Source organism: Mustela nivalis (genome assembly GCF_964662115.1).
Source record: "Mustela nivalis genome assembly, chromosome: 8".
NCBI classification, from domain to species: domain Eukaryota; kingdom Metazoa; phylum Chordata; class Mammalia; order Carnivora; family Mustelidae; genus Mustela; species Mustela nivalis.
In genome coordinates, this window is record NC_139027.1 from 70,180,191 (window position 1) to 70,205,206 (window position 25,016).

A 25,016-nucleotide genomic window follows, 5' to 3' on the forward strand; every position below is an offset into this window, starting at 1 on the left:
CCACTTTGTCTCTTGTTCTCTCTCATCTCACTTTCAAGTTCCCCCAAAGATGTGGTCTCATACAGTGAGTGGACCTTCCTAGAACACAAGTCCATGGGCTTTTGCCCCACTGTTCTGGGTTAGGCTTACTTCTTCAGGCCAAGTAGCTGTACACACAGAACTAAATTTGCATTGGCATAAAACCCGAACTTGAAGGAGGTCATGAGCTGGAAGGCTCTGTGAGCTTCTTAAAAGGGAGTGGGGTGGTTAGTTTATTTAGAAGGGCCCTGAGTATCATGCCAGAGGTGAGGAGGAGGGAAAGAAGGGGTTTCAAGCAAGAGGGTAGAGATCAATCTACAGTCATTCCTTTGGCTTCACTGCAGAAGATGGGGGCAAACTGGAGAAAAGAGACCACTTTGCAGGCACAGTACAGAATAGAGACCATCAGGCTCTGAGTATGTAAAAGCAAGACTTGACATCTGTTACTCTGTTTCCCACACAAGAATTGAAAGACAATTAGAGATAGGAAACAATTATTTCTCTCCTGGTGTCTCCAATGGATTCCCAGGCTTTCCAGATATCAGTCTAAGTCTGGTCTTTTTTACTGCAAAGCCTTTGTGAGTGTGTTCAAATCTCACTGTCACCCCCACTCCCCATGAGACATTTCCTCCCCATGCCCAGTTGTCTTGGACCTCCTCTTTGACCTAGGGTATGAAAGTTCCTCCTTCTGCTTCCTTGGACCAACTTAGACAAATGAACAGACTGTAAGTTCTTTATTCCCAGTCAACAATTCTGCTTTCTTTTGAATTCCTCCACTCATTGTATTTGTTTTGGAGTCTCTTCCACATTGGGCATAGGTTTTCTATGTTTAAATTTTTCTACGCCTTCTAAACCTATTGTTTGAAGTTTACCTTCCCACCATTAGGATCATAGGAGCTTAGAGCTCAAAGTAATCTGAGAGACAGACTGGTCTGAGTTGTTTCTTTTACAGATGAGACCAGTGTGCTCAAGGGAAATGTGCCAGCACCACCATACAGACAATTAGTGTTTCTAGATCTGATCTTCTAATTCCCAGTTGAAGACTTTTTACCATAGGCCAGGGAAGACAAGTTTCATTGCTCATAGCAATGTCTTTTTAGAAGATGAGCTTCTTGGTCAAGAGCTCCTGGTGTCAGAGCCATCCGAGAAGCCAAGTTTGGTAACATTTCTCTTACTGAAGAAGTACTTGGGTTTTCAGAGTTTTCATGGGCAACCTCTTTTTTTTTTTCTTTTTTCTTTTTTCTTTTTTCCTTTTTTCTTTCTTTCTTTCTTTCTTTTTCTAAAAGGAGATTTAGACAAAGATCTTTGTGGGTACAAAAAGCATAAAACCATTCAGACTAACTTCAGTGAAAAAAGAAGTGACTCAACATATATCCTTTAAGGAACCCAAGGGTCAGAGAGAAAAAGTTTAAGGCTGGACCTCATGAAAGCTGTATTTGGGAAACCTGTCAGCGACAAGTCAGCATCTTCACTCTCTTGGTCTCCCAGAACAACGCAGACACACCACCTTGATTTTTACATATGAGCTTACAGACCACCTTTCAGAGCCCTCAATGGCTCCACTTAGTCTCTCAAGTAGTCTGTTAAAATATTTCTTCCAACAAATCCAGAGAATTCATTATTTTTTTACAGGGACCCTGCCTCCTACCATCCCTCATTCTAGTCACAGAGACGATGTTATGAGGGGCTGTGACTTGCTTTCTCTTGGTTCCCCAAAAGCCCTCATTATTCTCCCTCTCCGCACACTGGCTTCCCTGCTATCACAGGCATTGGGAAAGGGACCTGGCTTTTCACCCCTGAGCAATTCAGATACCCACGAGAGGCTCACTTGAGTTTCAGAGTCCTAGTGCCAAATTCTTGGAGAGTAAGGTTGATTGGAACATAACATCGTCTCTGTGACTAGAATGAGGGATGGTAGGAGGCAGGGTCCCTGTAAAAAAATAATGAATTCTCTGGATTTGTTGGAAGAAATATTTTAACAGACTACTTGAGAGACTAAGTGGAGCCATTGAGGGCTCTGAAAGGTGGTCTGTAAGCTCATATGTAAAAATCAAGGTGGTGTGTCTGCGTTGTTCTGGGCAGGGGTTGGGGGTCAGAGGTACAGCCATCAGATGGTAGAAAAACTCAATTTTGCACACCACCAAAATGTTCATATGATTAAATTCATAAATGCTTGCATGGATAAAATTCTCCTGTGGGTGGAGTGAGACTGTTGATCTGGAATCAGAACACATGAGATACAAAAGGCAGAAACAGAAGTCAGAGGCTTTTTGGATTTTGGGGAAGCACAAGGGAGAGAAAATGCTAGATTTTTATCCTCTGTGAAATTGGAAAGATTTAAACCAGGCTCTTCTAGATCTATAAAGGACAGAGCAGCCATGGCTGACTTGTGGGTAATATTACATTTGTTCCTTATAGATCTCAAAAGTAAATATCACTGTTACTTTCAGCCGTGATTCCATTTAGTTAGGGTTTAGTAATAATGTGGATCCAGCCCTCTTCTACTGTGACCCAGAGATCACAGTAGTCTTCAGTTTCTCCCTTTAATCCTGAACAATTCCTCTTGAGCCATGGTTCAAAATCAGAACAGACTGGAAAGTGAGTTGGGCTTAGGACAAAGAGCCAATGCTTCAGAGCCATTTCCACCATCCTGACCCTCGTAGCAAAGCACATTTTTCATGCTACTGTGCTGCTGAGGCCCTCATGTTTTTGACACGCTGGAAGTTACCTCCAGTACTACTTTGGAATTGCATTAGGTCAATGAGGCTTTCTTATTAATGCCTCATTAATGTGGTTTTCTCTTTCTGCCCTTAAAAAGGGCCCTTTCTTGACTTCTGCAGTTAATTATTGTGTTTTTTCTTTAGGATAAGAAGCAATATAACATTGTAATTAAGGACTCTTGCTCTGGGGTCCGAAAGGCATAGGTGAAATAGCATCCCTTCGATTTATTTTATGTGTGTCCTTAGGCAAGGCACATCACTGTTCTCTCCATCATCACGTACCCTTTGCAAAGCATCAGCTGAGAGGTTTACAGAGACGATCTCTTCAATTTTCATGACAAAGTGGCCAGGTTGCCATACTAAGCTCCATGTTACAGATGATGAAACTAAGGTGAGGTTTCGGGAGGTTAAACATCTCACCAAAACAGTAATGATAATGATATTAAATATTAAATAGTTATAATAATTATTTTAACCCTTTCTGAGAACTTATCATATCCCGTGCACTGTTAAAAATATTTCACACATGAGATCTCATTTCTCAGAACGGTTCCCAAGATCAGCCAAAGTGTTCTTTGAAACTTGAGCATTTATAAGAAGAGGGGATTTTGTAAGGTTCACCTGGATATGAAGGCATTGACAATATTTAGGCCACTTTTTCCAGGTTTCTTAGAGGTTGCTTATTAACATTCTTAGGCAGGCAGCACAAGGCTCCCCCTCCTCTCTTGCCCCGCACCCAGTCTGGCTTCATTACACCCACTACTTACATTGCCCACAGTCGGTTCCCCTTGAAGCCCTGAGACTGGAAAAAGACTTCTTCAAGCCCTTTAATGTCGTGTGCTAATGTACTCTATCTACAACACAGCAGACCTTTGGCATTTATAAATTGTACACGCCTGGTTCAATCTATTTTTGATAAGCTTGATGTTCTGAGAAAGAATTATTTGTTCTTTTGCTGGGACACAAGTTTGAACCATGCACAGCAACAGGGTCATATGAAAAACTGAATATTTTCATGAAAGAAACTGTCTCCTGGCCTGGCATTTGTCTTTGTTCTCTGTTCAGGGATGTATAAACCGCCTTCATTAGTGCCATCAGCATCATAATTAGTGACTTATTAAATAATGTCATTTATTGAGTACCTGGTGTCACACACTGTATTAAGGGCTTAAATGTGAAATCATTAAATTAAATAAGCATGATGTTCAAATATAATTAAGCTACAGCATTATTTTTTACCTCAAACTATCACTTCAAAATGTATTTGTACCATATACTGGCTAAGAGGAAATGTTTGGGCTCACTCTTAAGACAATTCTATGATCATTTTACATCATAGAAGTCTTTAAAAAATTTTTTTGCAGTCAGGAAGTGTTGGGTTGTCTGTCTCAGACTCAGATTATTTTATCTCTATTGTGTTGGTCCTTCAGCCAGGATTTAAATTTTGATATTCTTTTCCTTTTTTAAAAAAATTTTTATTTTTTATAAGCATATAATATATTTTTATCCCCCGGGGTACAGGTATGTGAATCACCAGGTTTACACACTTCACAGCACTCACCATAGCACATACCCTCCCCAATGTCCATAACCCCACCCCCCTTCTCCCAACCTCCCTCCCCCCAGCAACCCTCAGTTTGTTTTGTGGATTAAGAGTCACTTATGGTTTGTCTCCCTCCCAATATTCTTTTTCATAGGTGTGGCTTCTTAATCTTTTTGTTTGTTTGTTGTAGACATTTTATTTATTTAACAAAGAGAGAGACAGCAAGAGAGGGAACATAATCAGAAAGAGTGAGAGAGGAAGAAGCAGGCTTTCCGCAGAGCAGGAACCTGATGCGGGACTGGATCCCAGGATCCCGGGATCATGACCGGAGCTGAAGGCAGATGCTTAGTGACTGAGTCACCCAGGCACCCTGTGGCTTCTTAATCTTTACAAGAGTTAGATGAGTGAGATGTTAGTGTTTCCACAGTACAGATGAGAAAACAGAGACTAAAAAAGGCTGAGTGAGTTCCCTAGAAATAGAATTTGAACCCAGGTTTGTGAAAGTATTTAAATACTACTATGTGTATTTGCCAACACATAAAATGGAATTTCTTCTGAATGTTTCTAGTGAAAGATACTGCTTTTTTAACACTTAGGGTGAAACGTTATATAGTAAAGAAAAAATTCCCTCTTCCATATAAAACTTCAAACTTACACATGACTACATTTTACAGTGCTGAAGATTTCACTTGTGGTAATTATAGGAGAACTAGATATTTCTACTTTGAATTTCCACATGTTCTTCCCACCCATAATGCTTGCATAGAACCTTTGTATTGGTTCTATCTCCTTAGCCTCTGAAATCTTTCTCAAGCAGAATAGCTAACAATTTTAAAAAATATTTTATTTTTATTTATTTGACAGAGAGAGAAAGAACACAAGTAGGCAGAGAGGCAGGGAGAGAGAAAGGGGGAAGCAGGCTCCCTGCTGAGCAAAGAGCCCAATGCAGGGCTTGATCCCAGGACCCTGAGATAATGACCTGAGCCAAAGGCAGAGGCTTAACCTACTGAGCCAGCCAGTAGCTAACATAGCCCCATAGCTAACAATTTTAACTGTCGAATGTTCTTAACATGTATTCTATAGAAATTTATGTTTATAGGTACTTAAAACCAGGTCCAAGCAAATTAAGTACTTGGTTGGATGATTGAACATTGGTCGATCAATCTTCAGCCGGTACCCTGGTAGGCTATTTTCAGTCTGTTCTATTGTTAAGCCCTTCCTTGTGCTAGCCTTTAGGGAAGGTTAACCACACCTTCCTGTTCCCCTTTTTGTCACTGTTGTTAAGTATTTGCATTTCTCCTTAAGAGTAATTTAAATATATGCAGTAGGGAATTATAGTATTCCAGTGAGATTTTATAAACTGATAGAAAATATTCCATCTTCCAGGCACAGAAAGAATCCCTTCTTTGAAAAAAAAAAAAAATGATAGAGAAGTTCAGATACTTAAGAAAAAAAAACTAAGAGTTTTATTTGACTCTATAAAGCTCATGTATTTTAGAAGATTTTTTGGCAATGTCCATGAATTTTATTTTGTGTACTTTATATCAGTTTTGTCCTTCCGTGCTGTCCAAAACCCACAGGTGGCTTTACCCTCTTTTATTCTGTATATCTTACTTGAGAAGAGATGTCATTTTTTTGACCTGCATTAAACAGGCCATTATTATGGGAAAGAGGTGTTCTTCTAAACTTACCCCATATAGCACCAGCTCTTCCCCACCCAAAATAAATGTTCCTTTATTTTGAAATAGGAAAAGAAAATTTCTTTGAGTTAAGGAAAGTTATTTTGAAAAAGAAAGAAAGCCAAACTGCTATACAGAACCACTCAAAATCTTAGGAAAGGGAAGATTTGCATAGGTCCTCTTAGTGGTCCCTTAGTTATAAGTCTGCGTTAATTTCAGGAACAGTCGTTTCTAAACTCCTCCACCTGCGCTATTCCTGTCACTGGGATGGTTTTTAGCAAAAATAGGAGGCCACGTAGTGTAGTGGGAGAAGAGGTAGCCCGGGGGTTGGAGTTTTTGGTGTTGTTCTCCTGGTACTGGCTGCATTGTCTTGGACAATTAGCTTACCTTTTCAGAAGGGTGGTTTCCTTACCTGCACACTTGGGGTTAATAATAACTTCCTGCCTATCGGGAAGAGTTGGTGTGAGGATCAGATAGAACAGAACAGGAGGTGGCAGAGCACCCAAGCCGAGGCTCTGTGCACGTTTAAGGTGTGACATTAGCTCGGAGATGGAGAACCTCGGCAAGCCACGTGCAGTCCTAGACAGCATCACACACTGAGTGAGAAAGGAAACCGGAAGTGGTGACAGGACTGTCTGATGCTAAAAGGATGTCTGAGGTAGCTACACCGGCTGTCAGTCGGATGAGGAACAGGAAGAATAATGATACTATCTGAACTGCGCTTTCACCTACAGGCAAGTTTACGAAACCACGAGACAAAGTGAGCTTGGCATGAATTTACATGCCTGAACTCGTACCCCATCTGCCATGGTGTCACTGGCGTGGAGTGGGTTTAGAAGAAGATGGATTGCTACACACACCTCCGTAGCAATTCCATTTTATTATTTCCCATTTAGCATGCCCACCAGCTTTCCCTCACAGTCTGTTGGCCAAACACACAAACAGAATCTGTCTTCGCGTTGTAAGTTTTGTAATTCTCCATTTAAAACAAAAATTCTTTTTTTGGTCAAGTTTGTTTTGAAAATATCAGATAGAAACAAAAATTTCAGAACGGCGAAAGCATTATGTGTCCTGTTTATAAGCATAATGACAATATTAACTCTTGATGCTCACTACAAGGAAAACATTAAAGTCTGGATGTAAATTTGATCAGAACACCCCCCCACACACACACTCACACAGAGACACATACACCTGTCATACACCAGTATTAAGTTTGGCCATTGAAGAATGCAGGTGTCCTCCTTAACTGTTGGTAGGAGGCAGTTGAAAAATAGCTGCCATATCTAAAAATCAGATTGAGGAGTCCTAAGAATTCTACCCACTTGTCAGGATTGTGATACCAAATATTTGTGTGGAAGCAAATTGATTTTGTCTTGAGGAGATTACTCCGTTAGCATGCAGTTGAGCCACCCATTGCCCTGGGCTTCTGTGTTAGTGTGCACGGACTCCTGCTAACATTTATTACTGTTACTTTCCTCCACTGGCCAAGATACTCTAAAACATTCCTGTATTTTGGAATAGTGGAACTACCCAAATTGGCTACTTACCACTTTTAATATACAAGTGTACAAACTAGTTCAGAGTCAGTGAATGTTGTCATAGTTTTAGTGGACATGTGCTTGGAATCAGGCCCTGCCATTTTCTGGCATTGTGGCCTTGAACCATAGCGTCTTTATCTCTGACATGTCCCCAAGATAACTGTTACTCCCTTTTGTCACTCAACAGGCAAAAATCCAATGAAATGATACATGGCCAAGTACTCACTAAAGTTTAGAATACTGCACCAACATCAGTCATTGTTTTACTCTAAAATCATGGCTCTTTTCTGCTTTTGACAATGGCAGTGCTTGGGTCTCAAAGTGGTGGGGAGGCTCTCTCTCTCACCCAGACAGTGCTCTACCTTTAAATTCCGTTGTCTCTGTGACTTTTGTGAAATGGAGAGTCTTTTTAGCAAAAGCAATGTACTGTTGGATATGGAGCCTGCTGTAGGATCAGGAATCCTTGTGGCTGGCAAGGAGCTAAGACATAGTAGCAGCAGACCAGAAGTCCTTGAGTGGTGGCCCAAGGGCTGCATGGCGTGAGACCACAAACTCATAGTTAGTGCACATTGGGATGAAGAGACTTCCCAGGGCAGAGCATCAGGAGTCCACAAAGTTAGCTTGGTGCTGATCTATGGTCACAAATAGTAAATGCATGCCTCTCTGTGATGCCAACAGGGGAACAGAATTGAAGAGTCTGGAGAAATAGTTTAAAAGGTCTACAGTGTGAAGTGTACCTATGGAGGCCACATAAATTAGATCATATGTTTTTATGGAGGAACACAGAGAATGACAGAATAGCCAGAGACAGAATGAGGGAGAGGGCCAGGGTGGGCTGGAGTTTCATTTCCCACAAAGATTTTTTCAATTATTTTAATGGCAAAACACTCCTGAGGGGCTTCTCATCAGCACACATTGATAGCCTAAGCTGTTTCTTTCTTCTGTCTTTTGTCTGCCTCTATCTGCAAATAAATTCAATATATTCTACTTAAAATGGATCATGGATTGGGACACCTGGATGGTTGAGTCAGTTGCGTGTCTGACTCTCGGTTTTGGCTGGGATTATGATCCCATGGGTCATGAGATCAAGTTTGCCTCTGGCTCTGTGCTCAGTGGGGAGTCTGCTTGAGATTCTCTCTCTCCCTCTCTCCCTGCCCCTCTCCTTGCTTATGCATACCCTCTCTCTCACTCTTTCTCTCTCAAATACATAACTAAATCTTTTTAAAAAATTGATCATGGATTGCTCTATTAGAATGGAGAAAAAAAGTCACTGCATTGAATCTCTTCTTGACTTGGATGGCTTCACTTCTGTGTTCAAGAAAGGAGTCAGTACAAGAAAAGTTCCCCAAAATTAACTTCATTATTTCTTAGGTGGAGGGAATGAGGGGTGAACATAACTGCTATATTCATATAACCTTCACTTTGTCTTTATAGTTCAAGTGATTATTTAGTGAGACCAATCTATCCATTCATCCAGTTACTCAGTGATTAATAAGGGAAAATGAGAACATAAAGATGCTTAGCACAGAAAGGTGTACGAGGGGAAAGGTAGACAAGAACTGGAAAAAAAAAAACTTTCAGAGGGACAAACGTCTGAAGTATTAGCAAAGCTAAGTCATCAGCTCTTGGCAAGAATTTAAACGAAAGGCGTGAGATCCAGAATACAGTGTGAAAATGATTCTGATTCAGTTTGGATAGCAAGGAGATGAGAAATGTGAATGCTGTAAACAGGAGCATCTAGAAGCAGTTTCCTAGTGCAAGGGAGAGACGGTGGCTTGATGTTAGGCTGAATTTAGAAAGCCAGGGTAAGCCTGAAGATAATGGGTTTACAGGTGTTTACTACAGAGGTAAAGCCAGGTTGTTTTAGGACTAAACCTTATAAATCAAGAAAGACTAGGGTATAGAGAAGTTAGGGAACAACTAATAAACCAAACTGGTGACTGTTAAGCATCCCCCTCAGCAAAAAGTTTCTAAAATTAACCCAGCTTTTTAAAGAGACCTATAAAGAACACAGATCTTGTGTCACAGCAAAATACCTACTGAATTGCTAACTTTGACTTGAGTGTTGACATTTGGTGCCCTCCGATCTTAGATGGGGTCTTGGTTGGTCCTTGTTGTTCAGTCCCATGTGTGGTTTGTTAAAAGTTTGCATTTGTCTACTCTTAAGCCTTAATGTGTTACAGAAATATTAATGGCTCCCATGCTTTTACCTTCAGTAATTTACATAATTCCTTTAAGTATGCAGAGGAAATAGTGACAAGTAGTCAGAGGAAATAGTGACTTTAGCTTTCTTCCCAGAAAACAAAACGAAACAAAACAAAACAAAACAAAAAACAAAAAACAAAACAAACCATAAAGTAAATAAATGAGTGTTTGTTCCCTGGGGATTAAAGATGATTTTTCTTCTAACAGGGCACACCTATTATAAAAACAGTTCTAGATTTAATTATCTGTCAAAGAAAAGCCTGTATTAAGGTATGTGGTCAAGATCTGACCTGTGGATGTTCGTTTGCAATGTGCAACAAAAGATTAAAATTGAAGGTAATGGTACAAATTTGGGGGCAGAATTCCCTTGTTTCCTGGGGTAAGGGAAGACACTTTTCCTGCAGAATAAGTCTCAGATATTAGCCTGGTCTGATTGCACTTGTTCAACCAGCCAGTCACAATAAGAATTGAAAGGAAAGTTAGACTTGTGCTCCAATTTGCTGTCCAAAGTCCAGTTCTGTCAAAGCAAGCTTCCAGAATTGTACTTTCTCCAGTCCAGCCAGCAGGAAAGAAAGGCAGTTGGTATTACTTCATCTCCCCCACCCCAAAATACCACTCATAAGAGATTGCAAGAACCTTCTTAAGTTTCCCTAGAGTTTTAGCCATCCAAATCTACAAAGCACTTGTTCTTTTTAATGTATGCTCTTTTTAATTAAAAGAAAAGTGAGATGTTTGAGAAGAACCAAAAAAAAAAAAAAAAAAAGATTTCATATGAATAAACAGGAAAGCTGAGTCAAAGAACTAATTATACCTTGACACTTGCATTCTGTTGCTGTAAGGCAGAGCTTGGAGTCCTCACTCTAATTACCGTATGCTCCCTGTTTTAACAGAAGAGAAAGCGTCTTACACCACTTCATTTACCTGCTTTTGGTTGATGGCTCCCAAGCCGTGCCTTCCTGCCTCAGCTCTCTTCCCAAAGACCCTGGTTCCTATCATCTGATCCCTGTGGATCACTCCTACTCAAATTCCACATGTGTAGTGTTAAATGCAGTTCTCTCGCTTCTGTCCAAATTATCATTGCTTCAAATTCTGTTGTCTCCTAGCCTGCATGACCTATAGTTTTGGATTTCTCATTGTCTTTTTAAAAAAACCAATAGTCATAAATTCTATAGCATTACTCAATAGACTTTGACTTTCCTGATCCAACATTATTTATCGTGGCTCCTTTGGAAACTCCTGCCTTCCAGCCACGTCTAGCCTTTTAGACTTTCTTGAATGCTGTATTTATTTTATCTGTGCTCTTCTCCAGTCCTGCACTACATTTATGCTCTTACAGAGTAATGTATCCTACACTTTCTTCTGGTCTAAAGTCTTCTGTGATGCGTCACATTACAATCGAAGTCCACACAAACCTTTTATTTTTTCTGATTTTATAAGGTGCATTTAGCTTGAATCTTTGGACCTGGCCCTTGGGTTTCATAGAATTCTTGTGTTTCCTAGTCTATTTACATCAGATTAGAAAATATTTATCAAGCCATTGTCCTCTCTTGTTACTGGGTTCAGTGCAGCTGAGTTTGTAACAGAAAATTTTCAAGGAGCCTCTTGAGCTTCTTCTTCTTTTTTTTTTTTTTTATGATTTTATTTATTTATTTGACAGAGAGATCACAAGTAGGCAGAGAGGCAGGCAGAGAGAGAGGAGGAAGCAGGCTCCCTGCTGAGCAGAGAGCCCAATGCCGGGCTAGATCCTAGGACCCTGAGATCATGACCTGAGCTGAAGGCAGAGGCTTAACCCTCTGAGCCACCGAGGTGCCCTGCCTCTTGAGCTTCTTATAGCAAAGGGCAAGGGGTACATCAAGTACATATGTTACCACAGACTAAATGAAGTCAAATAAGACGTAAAGTTGATGTCTTATCATTCCATTTATACTAGAAACAAGGAGATGGCCTACACATCTCATTCTTCTGTATCTCTTAACTACCATCAACCTAGAATGAGGTACACTGTAGGAGTACAGTTCTCACCAGACCTACGTACATAGTCACGCCAGTAACCCTTGTGTGCGGAACGTGTGTCTTCTACCTGCCGCTCACATGCCTTCTCTTTGATCCTCACAGACTTGGGAGGTAGGCATTTCACATGTGAAGACTCGACTCTGAAAGAAGTTACGTAACTTAATGTGCCTGCACTAAGATAACCAGTAAGTGGCAGAGACAAGGATTATAGCCACAAGTAAAAATCCTGTGCACAATTCCCTCCTCATTACTGCACAACTGTTGGGGTGTGGCTACCTGTGTCACCACCTCCGATCCTTCCACAGATAACAGTCTTGAGAGTGTGCGTGTGTGTGTTGCACTAGTCTAAAGATATGGGTATTTTGAGATTTCTTAAAAAAAAAAATATGTTCCAAATGCTTGAGGTTATCTGGGTTTATGCATGTTCTCAGCATCTCCTGATAAAAAAAAAAAAAAAAAATGCCCCAATTCCATCATTGCCTTGTCATTGCATACATGGCCTACTTAAAGGATAGGAATAAAAATCAACCCTTCATCAGCTTGGAGAAGGGGTAACAGGCTGGCTTCAGGTCTGTAGGAACCTGTCCCTTATTAGATGTCTATCCTGGCTTTTGTTCACACACAGGGTCATTAAAAAGCATATCCTCCTTCACATGCACAGAATTTTGCTGGCAAGATCCCATTAGTGCTAATGGGTCATTTTAACTTCCATCACCTCCAGGATCAAAAGGAGAAGCTGCATCTTTGATGAAGTGCTAATGCTACATGGGGCTCGGGCCACTTAAGGGTTTCCTTTGTTCTCTTCATAGGGCAACCCACCAGGGATCTTTAGACCACTCTCTACTATATGAAGAGTTTATAAAGACAGTATTAAGTAGTGGTGCTAAGTGCAGCTTCGGTAATGAAACTAAGAATGCATTCTCTACTTATAAATCAAAATCTCACCCACCTTAGTATATGATTGAGGCTTGTATCCTGCACTACTTGAATCAATATTTTGTGCTCTTTAAGAACACAAGGGAAAGATTACTACTTCTTTTCAGTAATCTCTGAAAAGTTCTTCAGGCACATATGTTTGGCAGGAGGGAAAAAATAGGATTGTGGCAGGAAGCGGGGAGAGGAAGTAAGTGCATTTTAGAATTAGCTCTCTCGCTGTGTTTTGCTTTAGCATTCTTTCTTGGTTCTTTTCCACAGTAACCTCAGTCCATCAGGTGGCTAACAATGTGTATTGAATGCCCCCTGTGCTTGGAACCCAGCACAAGGCACTGGGGCAGAATGTAAAACAAAGAGAAACACAGTCTGTCTCTTCCAAGAGGTTGCAGTCAGAAAGAGGAAGGATGGTTAGGAAACATGTAGTGCCCCATACATAAAGTATAAGTTCTACCTCCAAAAACACCAAAGCAGTGCCAATAATTCTTCATTTAACTCCCCTCTGTTCTCTATGTTAGAGACATCCATTAGGCCTGGAAGACAGCTGAAATTTTCTAACAAATTTAGTTCGACAAATGAATGGCGGGAGCATCTCCTTGCATTGATGTGTGACATATAACAGTGTAAAATCTCTGCCCAGAATCTTGGAAGTGCAAGGAGGGTAACTCTATTTTTCTATAACTCACTTTGGTTTCCGCTTTGAGTTCTGATTCTTTGAGTTAGTGAAAATGTACTCTCAGGCAATTTTAGTTCCCTTATTTTCCTGAGATGGTGTCTAAATTATTTGGGGGTGGGGGGGACACTTCACTGTTCCAATCTTTGGGGAGATAAAGACCACACAGGAGCTGGTCTCGAGTTTTTTCTCTGCATAGCTGAGGTGCCCACTGAATTGCCAGCATCTTCATTCTTGTGTGCATGACCCATTGAGGTCATTCTTTTTCTGTTTATTTCTGTATAACTCTGGGAATTGCTGTGTTGCTCCTATACCACCATTGGAATATGGAGAGTTCTGCAAGGCTGCCTAAGTTCCTAGCATATCTAAATCTACTATGCATTCATCTTTTCCCAAGGATTTTACTGTTGCCTCTGGGTTCTCTGGAGGAAGTGCACACAGATCAATAGCATTCTCTAAACTTACCTGAAGTTTTGACCTACACCAGGGCTCAGCCCTTAAATTACAGCTAGGTCCCCTCTTTAGTACTCATCGATGACTATGCTCACATTTCTTTTCCTCCAGTTTTCACTCCTGCTTGCCTTATGAGGGGCAGGAAAGATTTATTCTTCTCATGTAATTGCTTGTATATTCTGTCTCTTTCATTCCTTTAAGAGTCTTGGCTTTTAAGACTTAAATGCAGAAAGATGATTCAATAACTTCAGTTTTTGATTCTTATCCTTTCTCTGAGATAATGAAAACACAAAGCCTTTAAATTAAAGTGAGAGGAAAGACCAGGGAGAAAAAGGAAATAGGGTGGAAAAAAAAAAAAAAACACAAGATATTTCAGAAATAGTATCTCTTCTCACATGACAATCATGCTACTCTTTAATATTAAGAATATGGTTAGAGGAGCAAGATGGTAGAGGAATAGGAGACCTAAATTTTGTCAGGTCCCAGGAATTCAGCTAGATAGTATCAAACCATTCTGAACACCTACAAACTCAACAGAAGATGGAAGAAAAGAATAGCAGCAACTATGAACAGAGAAGCGACATGCAGAAAAGTGAATCTGAGGCATTCTTTGGGAAGATAGATGGCAGGGAGAGGGAGCCTCCATCCGCTGGTTACCAGCGAGTGATAGAGCAGTGGTGCACAAATCAGAACTTTTAGAAGTCTGCTCCTTGGAGGGACGTCACTCCAGTGGCTAAGCTGAGGGTAGAACCTCCACTGGGACAGTGTGGTCTTAGGACCCTAGGGGTCACAGAAAGACCAGAGATGGCTGAGTGCAGCAGAGCTCCCAGGTATTGGAGCAGGGAGGCTGCCTGCAAAGATGGAGCTAAGGAGTGGGCTTTCAGCTCAGTGTTGCTATAAACTGTGATCTGTGGCAGTGTCAGACCACTGCTCTTTGAGAAGGGACCCCACAAGTCGCAGAGCTGGAAAGACACCCTCTCCCCTTGCTCCATCAGGAGTGGCATGGGAGCATGCAGCAGAAATCTGCTGGGCTTGGAGACTCCAGACGGGGCCATGCACCAGAGATAGAAACACTTGGTCACAGTCCGGGTGAGCACAGACCGTGGCTGGAGACCAGGGAGACAGGAGTGATTGACTGCTTTTTTCTGAGGGCTCGCTGAAGAGTTGGGTCCTGAGTTCTCAGCTCCTCCAGACCTGGAGATTGAGAGGCTACCATATTCATCCTAATCCTCCAAAGCTGTTCAGAAAGCTTTCAAGGAATAAAAACTACTGAGCATAAACCAGACCAGATTACTTAGCCTGGCCCCTGGTAAGGGTAGTGCAATTCCACCTTGGGCAAAGACATTTGAGGATCACTGCAACAGGTCCCTCTCCCAGAAGATCAGCAAGAACATCCAGCCAAGACCATGTTCACTGATCAATGAGAACTGCAAATCGTCAGCCCTAGGGGAACACAACAGGTAGAATTCATGGCTTTTCCCCCATGATTCTTTAGTCTTTCAAAGTTAATTTTTTTTTAATTTTCTTTATTTTTTTCTTTTTCTATTTTTAAAAAATTTCCTCTTTCCTATTTTAACCAACATGTTATCATACCAATACCTTTTTAAAAATTTTTAAATTTCATTTTTATGATCATATTCTATCTCTTCATTATATTTAACCTTATTTTTTAATATATAGAAGTTTTATTTCTTTAAAATTTTTGGATACATTTTTTCTAACAGACCAGAATGTACCCAGAATGTATGGCTTTGTTCTAGTCTGCCACCTAATCACACTCTCTCTCCACATTTTTTTAAAATTATTTTTCTTTCTTTTTTCATCCAACTCCTACCTTATCAATTCCTTTTTAAAAATCTTTTAAAATTTTCATCTTTACAGTCATATTACATCCCTTAATCATATTTACCCTTATTTTTGAATATATGTTTTTATTTCTTTAAAATTTTGGGAGACAGTTTCTTCTAAAAGACCAAAATAGACCCAAAATCAAGTATGTGGCTCTGCTCTATTCACCAGCCTGATCATATATATATACATACACACACACACACACATATGTTTTCTTTTTCCTTTCTCCCCCCGCCCCCAACTGCCCCAGTTTCAGGTCTCTTCTGATTTGTTTAATGTATATTTTTCTATAGTTGTTGTTACCCTTTTAGCATTTTCTTCTCTCATTTGTGTAGTCTTCTCTGGACAAAATGACAAAATGGAAAAACTCACCTCAGAAAAGAGGACAAGAGACAGTACCAACTACTAGGACCTAATCAGTATGGACATTAGTAAGATGTCAGAGACAGTACCAACTGCTAGGACCTAATCAATAGGGGCATTAGTAAGATGTCAGAACTAGATTCCAGAATGATGATTATAAAGATACTACCTAGGCTTGAAAAAAAGCATAGAAGATACTAGAGAATCCCTTTCTGGAGAAATAAAAGAACAAAAGTAAATCAAGTTGAAATCAAAAAGCTATTAATGAGGTACAATAAAAAATGGAGACTCTTACTGCTAGAATAAATGAGGTAGAAGAGAGAGTTAGTGATATAGAAGACCAAATGATGAAGAATAAAGAATCTGAGAAAAAAGAGAGATAAACAACAGCTGGATCAGAAGGGGAGAATTTTAGACATAAGTAATACCATAAGATAATACAGTATTAGAATAACTGGGATCCCAGAAGAAGAAAGAGAGAGAGGGGCAGACAGTATATTGAAGCAAATTGTAGTGGAGAACTTCCCTAACTTGGGAAAGGAGACAGGTATCAGAATCCAGGAGGCCCAGAGACCACCCCCCCCTCAGAATTTAAAAAAAAAAAAAAAGATCCACACCCCCATCATCTAAGAGTAAAACTTACAAGTCTTAGAGATTTAAAAAAAAAAAAAAAAAAAGGTCCTGAAAGCAGCTCAGAACAAGAGGTCTGTAACCTACAATGGTAGAAATATTAGATTGGCAGAAAACCAATCCACAGAGACCTGACAGGCCAGAAAGGACTGGCATGATATATTCAGAGTACTAAATGAGAAAAACATGCAGCCAAAAATACTATATCCAGCTAGGCTGTCATTGAAAATGGAAGGAGAAATAAAAAGCTTCCAGGAGGAACAGGGTGCCTGGGTGGCTCAGTGGGTTAAGCCGCTGCCTTCAGCTCAGGTCATGATCTCAGGCTTCTGGGATCGAGTCCCGCATCGGGCTCTCTGCTGGGCAGGGAGCCTGCTTCCTTCTCTCTCTCTTTTTCCGCCTGCCTCTCCATCTACTTGTGATTTCTCTCTGTCAAATAAATAAATAAAATCTTTAAAAAAAAACAAAAAAGCTTCCAGGAGGAACAAAAACTAAAAGGATTTGCAAAAACCAAACCAGGCCTACAGGAAATATTGAAAGGGTTCCTCTAAGCAAAGAGAGAGCCTAAGTAACATAGACCAGAAAAGAACAGAGACAATATGGAGTCACCTTACCAATCACCAATAAAATGGCACTAAATTCATATCTTTCAATAGTTACCATGAATGTAAATGTGCTAAATGCTCCAATCAAAAGACACAGGGTATCAGAATGGATAAAAAACCAAGGGGAACCTTCCTACATTGTTGGTGGGAATGCAAGCTGCTGGAATAGCCGCTGTGGAAAACAGCATGGAGGTTCCTCAGAAAGTTGAAAATAGAGCTACCTCACAACTCCGCAATTGCACTACTGGGTATTTACCCTAAAGATAGAAATGTAGTGATCCAAAGGGGCACGTGCACCCGAATGTTTATAGCAATGTCCACAATAGCCAAACTCTGAAAAGAACCTAGATGTCCATCAACAGATGAATGGATAAAGAAGATGTGATATGTGCACACACACACACACACACACACACACACACATACACACAATGGTATATTATGCAGCCATTAAAAAAATGAAATCTGGCCATTTGCAGCGACGTGGATGAAACCAGAGAGTATTATGCTAAGTGAAATAAGTCAATTAGAGAAGGACAATTGTTATATGATCTCACTGATATGAAGAATTTGAGAAACAAGACAAAGGATCATAGGGAAAAGGAGGGCAAAGTGAAACAAAACAAAACCAGAGAGAGAGAGCTAAATCATAAGAGACTTCTAATCTCAGGAAACAAACTGAGGGTTGCTGGAGTGGAGGAGGGTGGGAGAGATGGGGTGGCTGGGTGATGGGCATTGGGGAGGGTATATACTATGGTGAATGCTGTGAATTGTGTAAGACTGATAAATCACAGACCTCTACCCCTGAAATAAATAATACATTATATGTTAATGAAGGCAAAAAAAAAAGAATTTGGTTAGCAGTCAATAGATGTTTTATTTAAGAGGTAGGGGAAGTAAATGCATTCAGTACATTTCATACAAATTATGCAAGATCAGTAGCACCCTAGTGTACTACCTAGAGCTTTAGTTAATAGGTCAGGGACCTAAGTCCTCAGTTTTTAGGGCTACATGACTTTAAGCAAGCTCACTTTATATCTCAGTGCAATTCAGGATTGTTCTATCTGTGGTTTCAGCCTACTTACAATCTAGTTGGTTAGCTTGTCATCGTTTTGCGGATGCTGGCAGAAGATACAAGCTTTCTGGGTCAGAGACCAAGAACTTTATCACTCATGACTCAGCAAAGAGGATGAGCGTTCATTTGGATACCAGTTCTCCTTTATCCCCAGTCACATGAAGACCACACAGAGGGACCCAGAGAAACATTAGAAATGCAGGAGTTTTGTGTTACATTGGGGAAAAGGCATCAGGTGGCATGAAAGTTAGGATGGTTAATGTGAGAAAGAAAATTCAACTGACAATGACATGTCAGAAAAGCAGTTTGCTCAATAGAGTGTTTAGCAAAGCTTTTAAATACAAACATATATATATATATATATATATATATGCCTGAAAAAGGATATAATACTCAGCTAGTGAAAAAGGTAATTCTGGACCGTAGAGAGAATTTGTTGAGCTTCTGATGAACTGAAAGACCCAGAGTTCTCTAAGCAGAAGGTTGACCGAGTATCTACTTCTATTTTTACTGTAGTGGATAGGTCCTGTATTTTATCTCATTTAATTCTCATGAAAACGGGTAGAACACATTTTATCATTCATGTTTTAGAAATGAGGTTTTTAATGATCATAAAAACTGGGGCAGGGGGGGAAGTTAAAAGCCATAGAGTTGGTAAATAACCAGGCTCAGATTTCAGTGCAAGGTTATGCAACTCCGGGGCCCATATTCCTTCCGCTTTGCTACACCGTGTTGCGCTTCTTCAGTTCTCTATGGAAATGTCTTCAAGTGTGGATCTGTTGTTCAAACTCTCCTGTTTTACACTTTTAAGAAAATATCTAATTATAAATTGACTTTTTAAATGAATTTAATTAATTTAATGAAATATAAACCAAGCTATTTTCTGTCCTACTGTATGTTTAAAGGAATGACAAGTTACTTTTGTGACCAAAACTTTGATCTTCCCACAGGTGACTTGTATATAGGAGGAGTGGCTAAAGAAACATACAAATCTTTGCCGAAACTCGTCCATGCCAAGGAGGGCTTTCAAGGCTGCCTGGCATCAGTTGATTTAAACGGACGACTTCCAGACCTCATCTCAGATGCTCTTTTCTGCAATGGACAGATTGAGAGAGGATGTGAAGGTACTAGATCTTTGTTATCAAACTCTAAGTAATTCTAATTCCACCCATAAATAAGAACAAATCTCCCTAGTCAGCAAAATTTATTTCTGCCAACTGTTCAAACCCCACCGTAGGGCTTAGAAATCCTTGTTTGTGCTTTTCATTTTTCATCATATAAATCTTAAATTTTCTGGACTGTTTGCAAACCTACACTAAGGCCTTATGAAAGATGGGGGCTCTGTGTATGGATCTTGTTATTTTTCTCCTTTGCATTTGATAGTTTGCCTAATTAGTGTGTTAATCAGTTCTGCAATGCCTGCTTTGTAACATTAAACAGATATCCTGTTTGGACTAAAAAAAGTAGATTTGCTCCAGCAAGTGTCAATCATTTGAGACTGTTTGTTTCAAATCTACATTCAGCAAGATATAACAGGAGAATAAAGTTCAGGTACCCGTTGTCACATCACTATTTGGTTTGTATCTACCCAGCACGTTTCTTCTGTATATCATCAGTTTGTTTTAGCAAAAATTGGTTTCTTCTTTTACCAAAGACTAATATTCCTTGCTTGAGAAATGTGCTCAAGTACCTTTCTGTTCTTTTGTGCTATCAGACTAAGATCTGTAGGAGTACTTTTTGATTGCTATATTCATTTTAGATAATTTTCATTTCAACACCTCAGATTATTTGAGCCAATTCTCCCTCCATAAATGTAATTTAATCATATTATCCTAAATTTGGGGGCTCTGAATGTGTTGCGGCTTCTCCTTTAATGTTGAAAACAGTTTGGGCTATTTTGAAAAATTTAGATTCATAAGGAAATTTCATTTGGGAGAGGCAAAGAAAGACATGTGAATTCCTATCCCCCAGGAGACTATGAGTCATCTCTTCTTGGCCAAAATAATGCCATTAGATTTAGCAATTACCTAAGTACGTGGAGGTATATGTTTTGTTGTGTTTTTTTTTTTTTTAACATACATTTTTTTTTTCCATGAAAAGTCAGGTAAAACTTAAACTGTGACTAAATCCTGCCAGAAGATAATGCTATTTAATAGAAGCCTTTGCTGAATTTTTTTTAATGTTATGCTATATTTATTTTCTTTATTTCAAATTTTGGTATAACACTTGTAAAACAAAGAGAAACTATTTTTTCCATTTACCAAAGGAAACAAGATCATTAAATAAATAATTACGTCTACTGGATGGATATAACGATGTGGCTCATAACTTGGATTCTTAGAGGTGATCTAATCAGTAAGAATATGTACATTAGAAAAAGGGGGGAAAAGTACTACAAATTGTTTACAGTACTCCCCCCTACAAAAAAATAGACCTTTTTTACAAGTTGCTTGGTAAATGACTTCTCACCTGCAAAGAGATATTAGGAGCAGACAGACATGTTCACAGCTAAACACCCACAAGACGGAAAAGCAAATGAACACATATGACCCCCCAGCACAAGCACATAGGTGAGGTGTGTGGATGGGTAGAAGGGAAAACTAATGAGGGGAAGCTGTACTGACAAAGAATATTTGCAGAAATGATATTCAGTTTTATTTTCTAACATAATCTATTAAGCAACTTGGTTAAGATTATTATACATCCTCCCAGGTAACAAACAACTATTCGAACACTTGAAATCATTCGGTAGATAATGACATTGGCTCCTTCCCTACCTTATCTAGGATGCTTTAATATCTGAGCTTTAATAATTCTTAGCCTCTTTTTAACCCCCCCCCCCATTTTTTTTCTTAGAATGTTACCATGCCCCTGCCTTTCTGCTTTGACACTTCTCTGAATTTTTTCATTCCAACATCAAGATTAACAACTTTTAATTTATGACTATTTCTGTCCTCTGCAGTTCTTAAAAATGGTCTCAGATAAACAACTCATAGGTGCAATGGATGACATACACATGCTTTTAGGATTAGTGATCAAATTCTAGACATTTGATCAATTCTCTCTCTAAAGACGGTTGTCTCATGGAATTTTAAATCCAAATCACATTGGAATCACTTAACTTTCATGTTAATAGAAATTATGTAAATGTGACAATAACCAAATAATATCTTTCAAGATTTTCCGCCATTCCTATCCCACAAGACCCACAAATCTCTAAGCCCCTTTTGTTTCACAACCACTTGCTGTCTTCCATTTTTAACTAATTGCATTTGGTAATTGCTGCTTTTATTTATATAACATACTAGCTAAGGAAGAAGCTTGCCTTGGCCAAGTCCCTTCAGATGAATGTTTCTCAAACTCGAACCAGTATCCGAATCCCCTGGAGAATTGTTAAAACCCAAATTGCGGAACACTACCCTCCAGGGTGGCTGCTTCAGCAGGACCCTAAAGTTTATGTTCTAACACATTCCTACAGTGACGCTGATGCTGTTGTTCCAGGGACCACACTTTGCAAATCACTGTTAGGGTAACATTTTCCTGCTTGTGTAGGAGGCAATAGAGACTGGCAATCAACCAATAATCAGGCTTAGTTAAACTCAATACCAAGTCATGATAACTTTCGTACATAAAGTCAAGGTGGAAAAATTAATTCAGACACTCTTTGCATAGTCTCATACCATTCAGCCCCAGAACTATTATAATAAGGTACAGAAATACTTAATTATCAAAGTTACCATTGATTTAGCACCAGTGACAATAAGTTTACATAGGTTTTTTCATTGAATCCTCAAAACTCTGTAAATTAGGTAGTGCTGACTTTTTTTTAGATGAGTAAATTGAGCCTCAGAGATGTAAGGTGACCTTCCTAAGGTCACACAGCTCGTACGTGAATGATGGAAGCTTTGAACCCAACTTTGCCGTACTTGAAAGTCCAGGCATCAAAACACTTCCCTCTCTTGCTTCTTTGGTTTCCAGAGATTTTAGTTTTACCTTCACTTCTATTCTTTTTCAGACATATCCTTATACTTAACCACTTAATACAAATGTCCTTGTGGCTTGTTCCCAATTTTATTCAGTGATAAAATAAAAGAAACATTGCATAACTAAAGGGAAAACAAATTCAGGGCTTTGTCTTGCACAAATGCCTGTCAATATTTAAATATTGTTCTAGAAGGTGAGTATTTTGAAAAATGTGTCTTGTCAGGCATAGGCATGCATTCTCCTATAATACCTGAATATAAAAAGACTGTTGTGATCAAGAAAAAATAATAATAGTAACGCATGTCTTTATGCTCACATAAAGGTTTGGCAGATACTCTAGTTGCTGTTCTACCCCATGGACACATTTGTCTTCAGGATTGCAGTTTTGCCACTTTTAGAATTAGTATTATGTTGCAGTTGTATTTCTGATAATTTTTACAAAAATAAAAGGACAATAATCTGGCTCTTCATCCATTCCTGTTTCTGCTCATACCCTCTGCTGGGCAAGAAAGGGAGCAGCCACGCACTGACAACCAGCCCCCAGCCCATGCTGGGCGCACACTACTTGTGACTCCTGCACTCGTCCCACAAGGGATTGTGCAAAGGAGTATTGCTTTAAGAGTTGTTTGTTGTTTTGTTTTGTTTTCCAAATAAACAATAATTATTCTCAGTCTCTAAAGCAATTAGATAAAGATCATTAGACCACTTAAGCTTGCACAGACTGGAGGAACCACAAAAACTAAGCCGTTTAGTGGTTCTTCGTTCTTGCATGAGATGGATGGGAAAACCTGTTACATCCGTTCAGGGCTTCCAGGCCTGGGAAATTATTATTAATAATAAAAACTATCATTACCATTGCCATTAGTATACCTTTCGTTGCCATTATTCTATAATTCATTCTTAAAATGTTAGGGTTTCTTAATTTGTGAAAACTCACATAGGTTAAATTCAATAGTTTTCTATGAGGACTCCCTTTACTAAGAAAATTGTAATGGAAATACCATTGTAATGAGTATGTTTAAAAAGACATTTTATAAAAATGTTGATTTACACAATGGCTAATTACAGGTCGTTCCCATTTATTCGCTAAAGTAGTTACCTCACAGGCTCTCAGTGTTAATAGAATCTAATTGGGCCGGTATCGTTTTTATATTTTCATAAAAGCTATTGTGTTGACTAGGAAATATCTTCAGTTTTCCACTCTAAAGCTATTTAGATGGAATGTATTCTTTTTTTAACCTTCTCTAAGGTAGTCCTTATGAGTGAGGTTCTATTGTAATAAATATTCATGGGGCAGTTCAGAAGAGTTGTAGGGAATTAGGAAGGTGGGGAAAATGCTGACATAACTCTGAAATCCTTGAGTGGTATAGGCCCAGCCTGCTAAGAACAAAGATAAACACTCCACACTGAAACCTGGTAGAGGGATTGTTCTGGTAAGTGGAATGGCATTGCAGTCTGCTTCTTCCATCCCGTACTTCTCTCATCTGCCCCAATGATCTATATAGTACATTCTGATGGTTTGTGTCACTCTCAAGTCCAGCCGTTGGCAGTGAATGGCTGGCATCACAGTTTCAAGCTCTAATTGCAATTAAAGACAGAAGGATGTAGAGGGAAAGAGAAATGGAGAGGGATAACGGGTCTGCTAATGACCGTGGTCTGCACTATATCTGCATGTGACAAACGGCCACGTGTTCCAAATAAGCAACGTGATCACTTGGGTGATGCATTCATATCTGTCTAAGAGAGGAAAAAATACAAAAGCTCTTTTAATTTCTTTCATTACATGTCATCAGCTCAATTAACCATTATGTATATATACATACATAGAAAAATTCTAATATATTACCGCTTTCTCATTTTTGGCTTCTCTTAAGATTTATGGCTGTTAGTATTAATTTGTTTGCTCTACATAGCATTTTTTCCCTCCTCCTTTACAACAGCATGCTTTTTGAATCTGAACGTTCTTCTGTGTTTGCCCCATTTTGGTATTGCTTACTAACATTTAATATATTTTGCTTTTTTTTTTTTTTTTAATTTTGCTGACAAAGTTGCATTGATGAAAGCTGACTTGCAAGGTAGATAGCCCCGTGTGTAAAGAACAAGACTGAAACCCACTAATACACAGTAGAAACCCCAAAATAACATTTTTTTAACATTTTTACAGTAACTGTTGTTTGGATTCAAATTTAATTTTTCCCCTTGTTGAACATTGTGCAAGAAACCTCATTTTATAGCCTAGTTTGCATAAAGGCTTTCAGTCTTGAATATGTTTGTATAGTGATTGCCTCTAGTGCTTTGATCATCTTTTTTTTTTTTTTTAGTTCTTTGTTTCTCAGTGTTCTAGTTATGATTCTTTAGAAATAGACTAGAATTCTTTTTACTTGTATGTTAAATGGGGGCATGTCATTTATACAGACTTTTTCATTTTCTGTTTAACTGCATGGATTGTTAAAGCATGTGAATTGATACTTGCCAACATACCTACCTAAAACACCCAACAACCATAACTTTATCCATAGTTTGCTCAGGGAAACTTCTACGGCATTTTGCATAACTCTTTTCAGTTACTTTGCCAATCTTTATCTCAATTTCATGAAGCTCTAGTCTCCATTTCTCATGGTGTCTCTATTCATTGGTTAGAAGTTAAGGAGATCCATGCATTTTTCTAAAATCCAAATGGTGATAGAGAATTACTAATGATGGAAAGAGATTCCTTGCAACCATAATCACACTAGA

The 25,016-nt window shown here is 39.2% G+C and overlaps 1 protein-coding gene across 31 annotated transcripts in view; it reads left to right on the forward strand.

Moving 5' to 3' along the window:
* NRXN1 (neurexin 1) overlaps positions 1-25,016 on the forward strand; it is a 1,174,729-nt gene that overhangs the window by 584,420 nt on the left and 565,293 nt on the right. For 18 of the 31 annotated variants that reach the window (XM_082745361.1, XM_082745376.1, XM_082745358.1 and 15 more), the window contains one exon: positions 19,247-19,420. In XM_082745361.1, the coding sequence (XP_082601487.1) occupies positions 19,247-19,420 (174 nt within the window). Of the gene's footprint in view, positions 1-19,246; positions 19,421-24,328; positions 24,356-25,016 lie in introns of all 31 variants that reach the window. The other 13 variants (XM_082745351.1, XM_082745353.1, XM_082745378.1 and 10 more) reach the window with 1 other exon arrangement.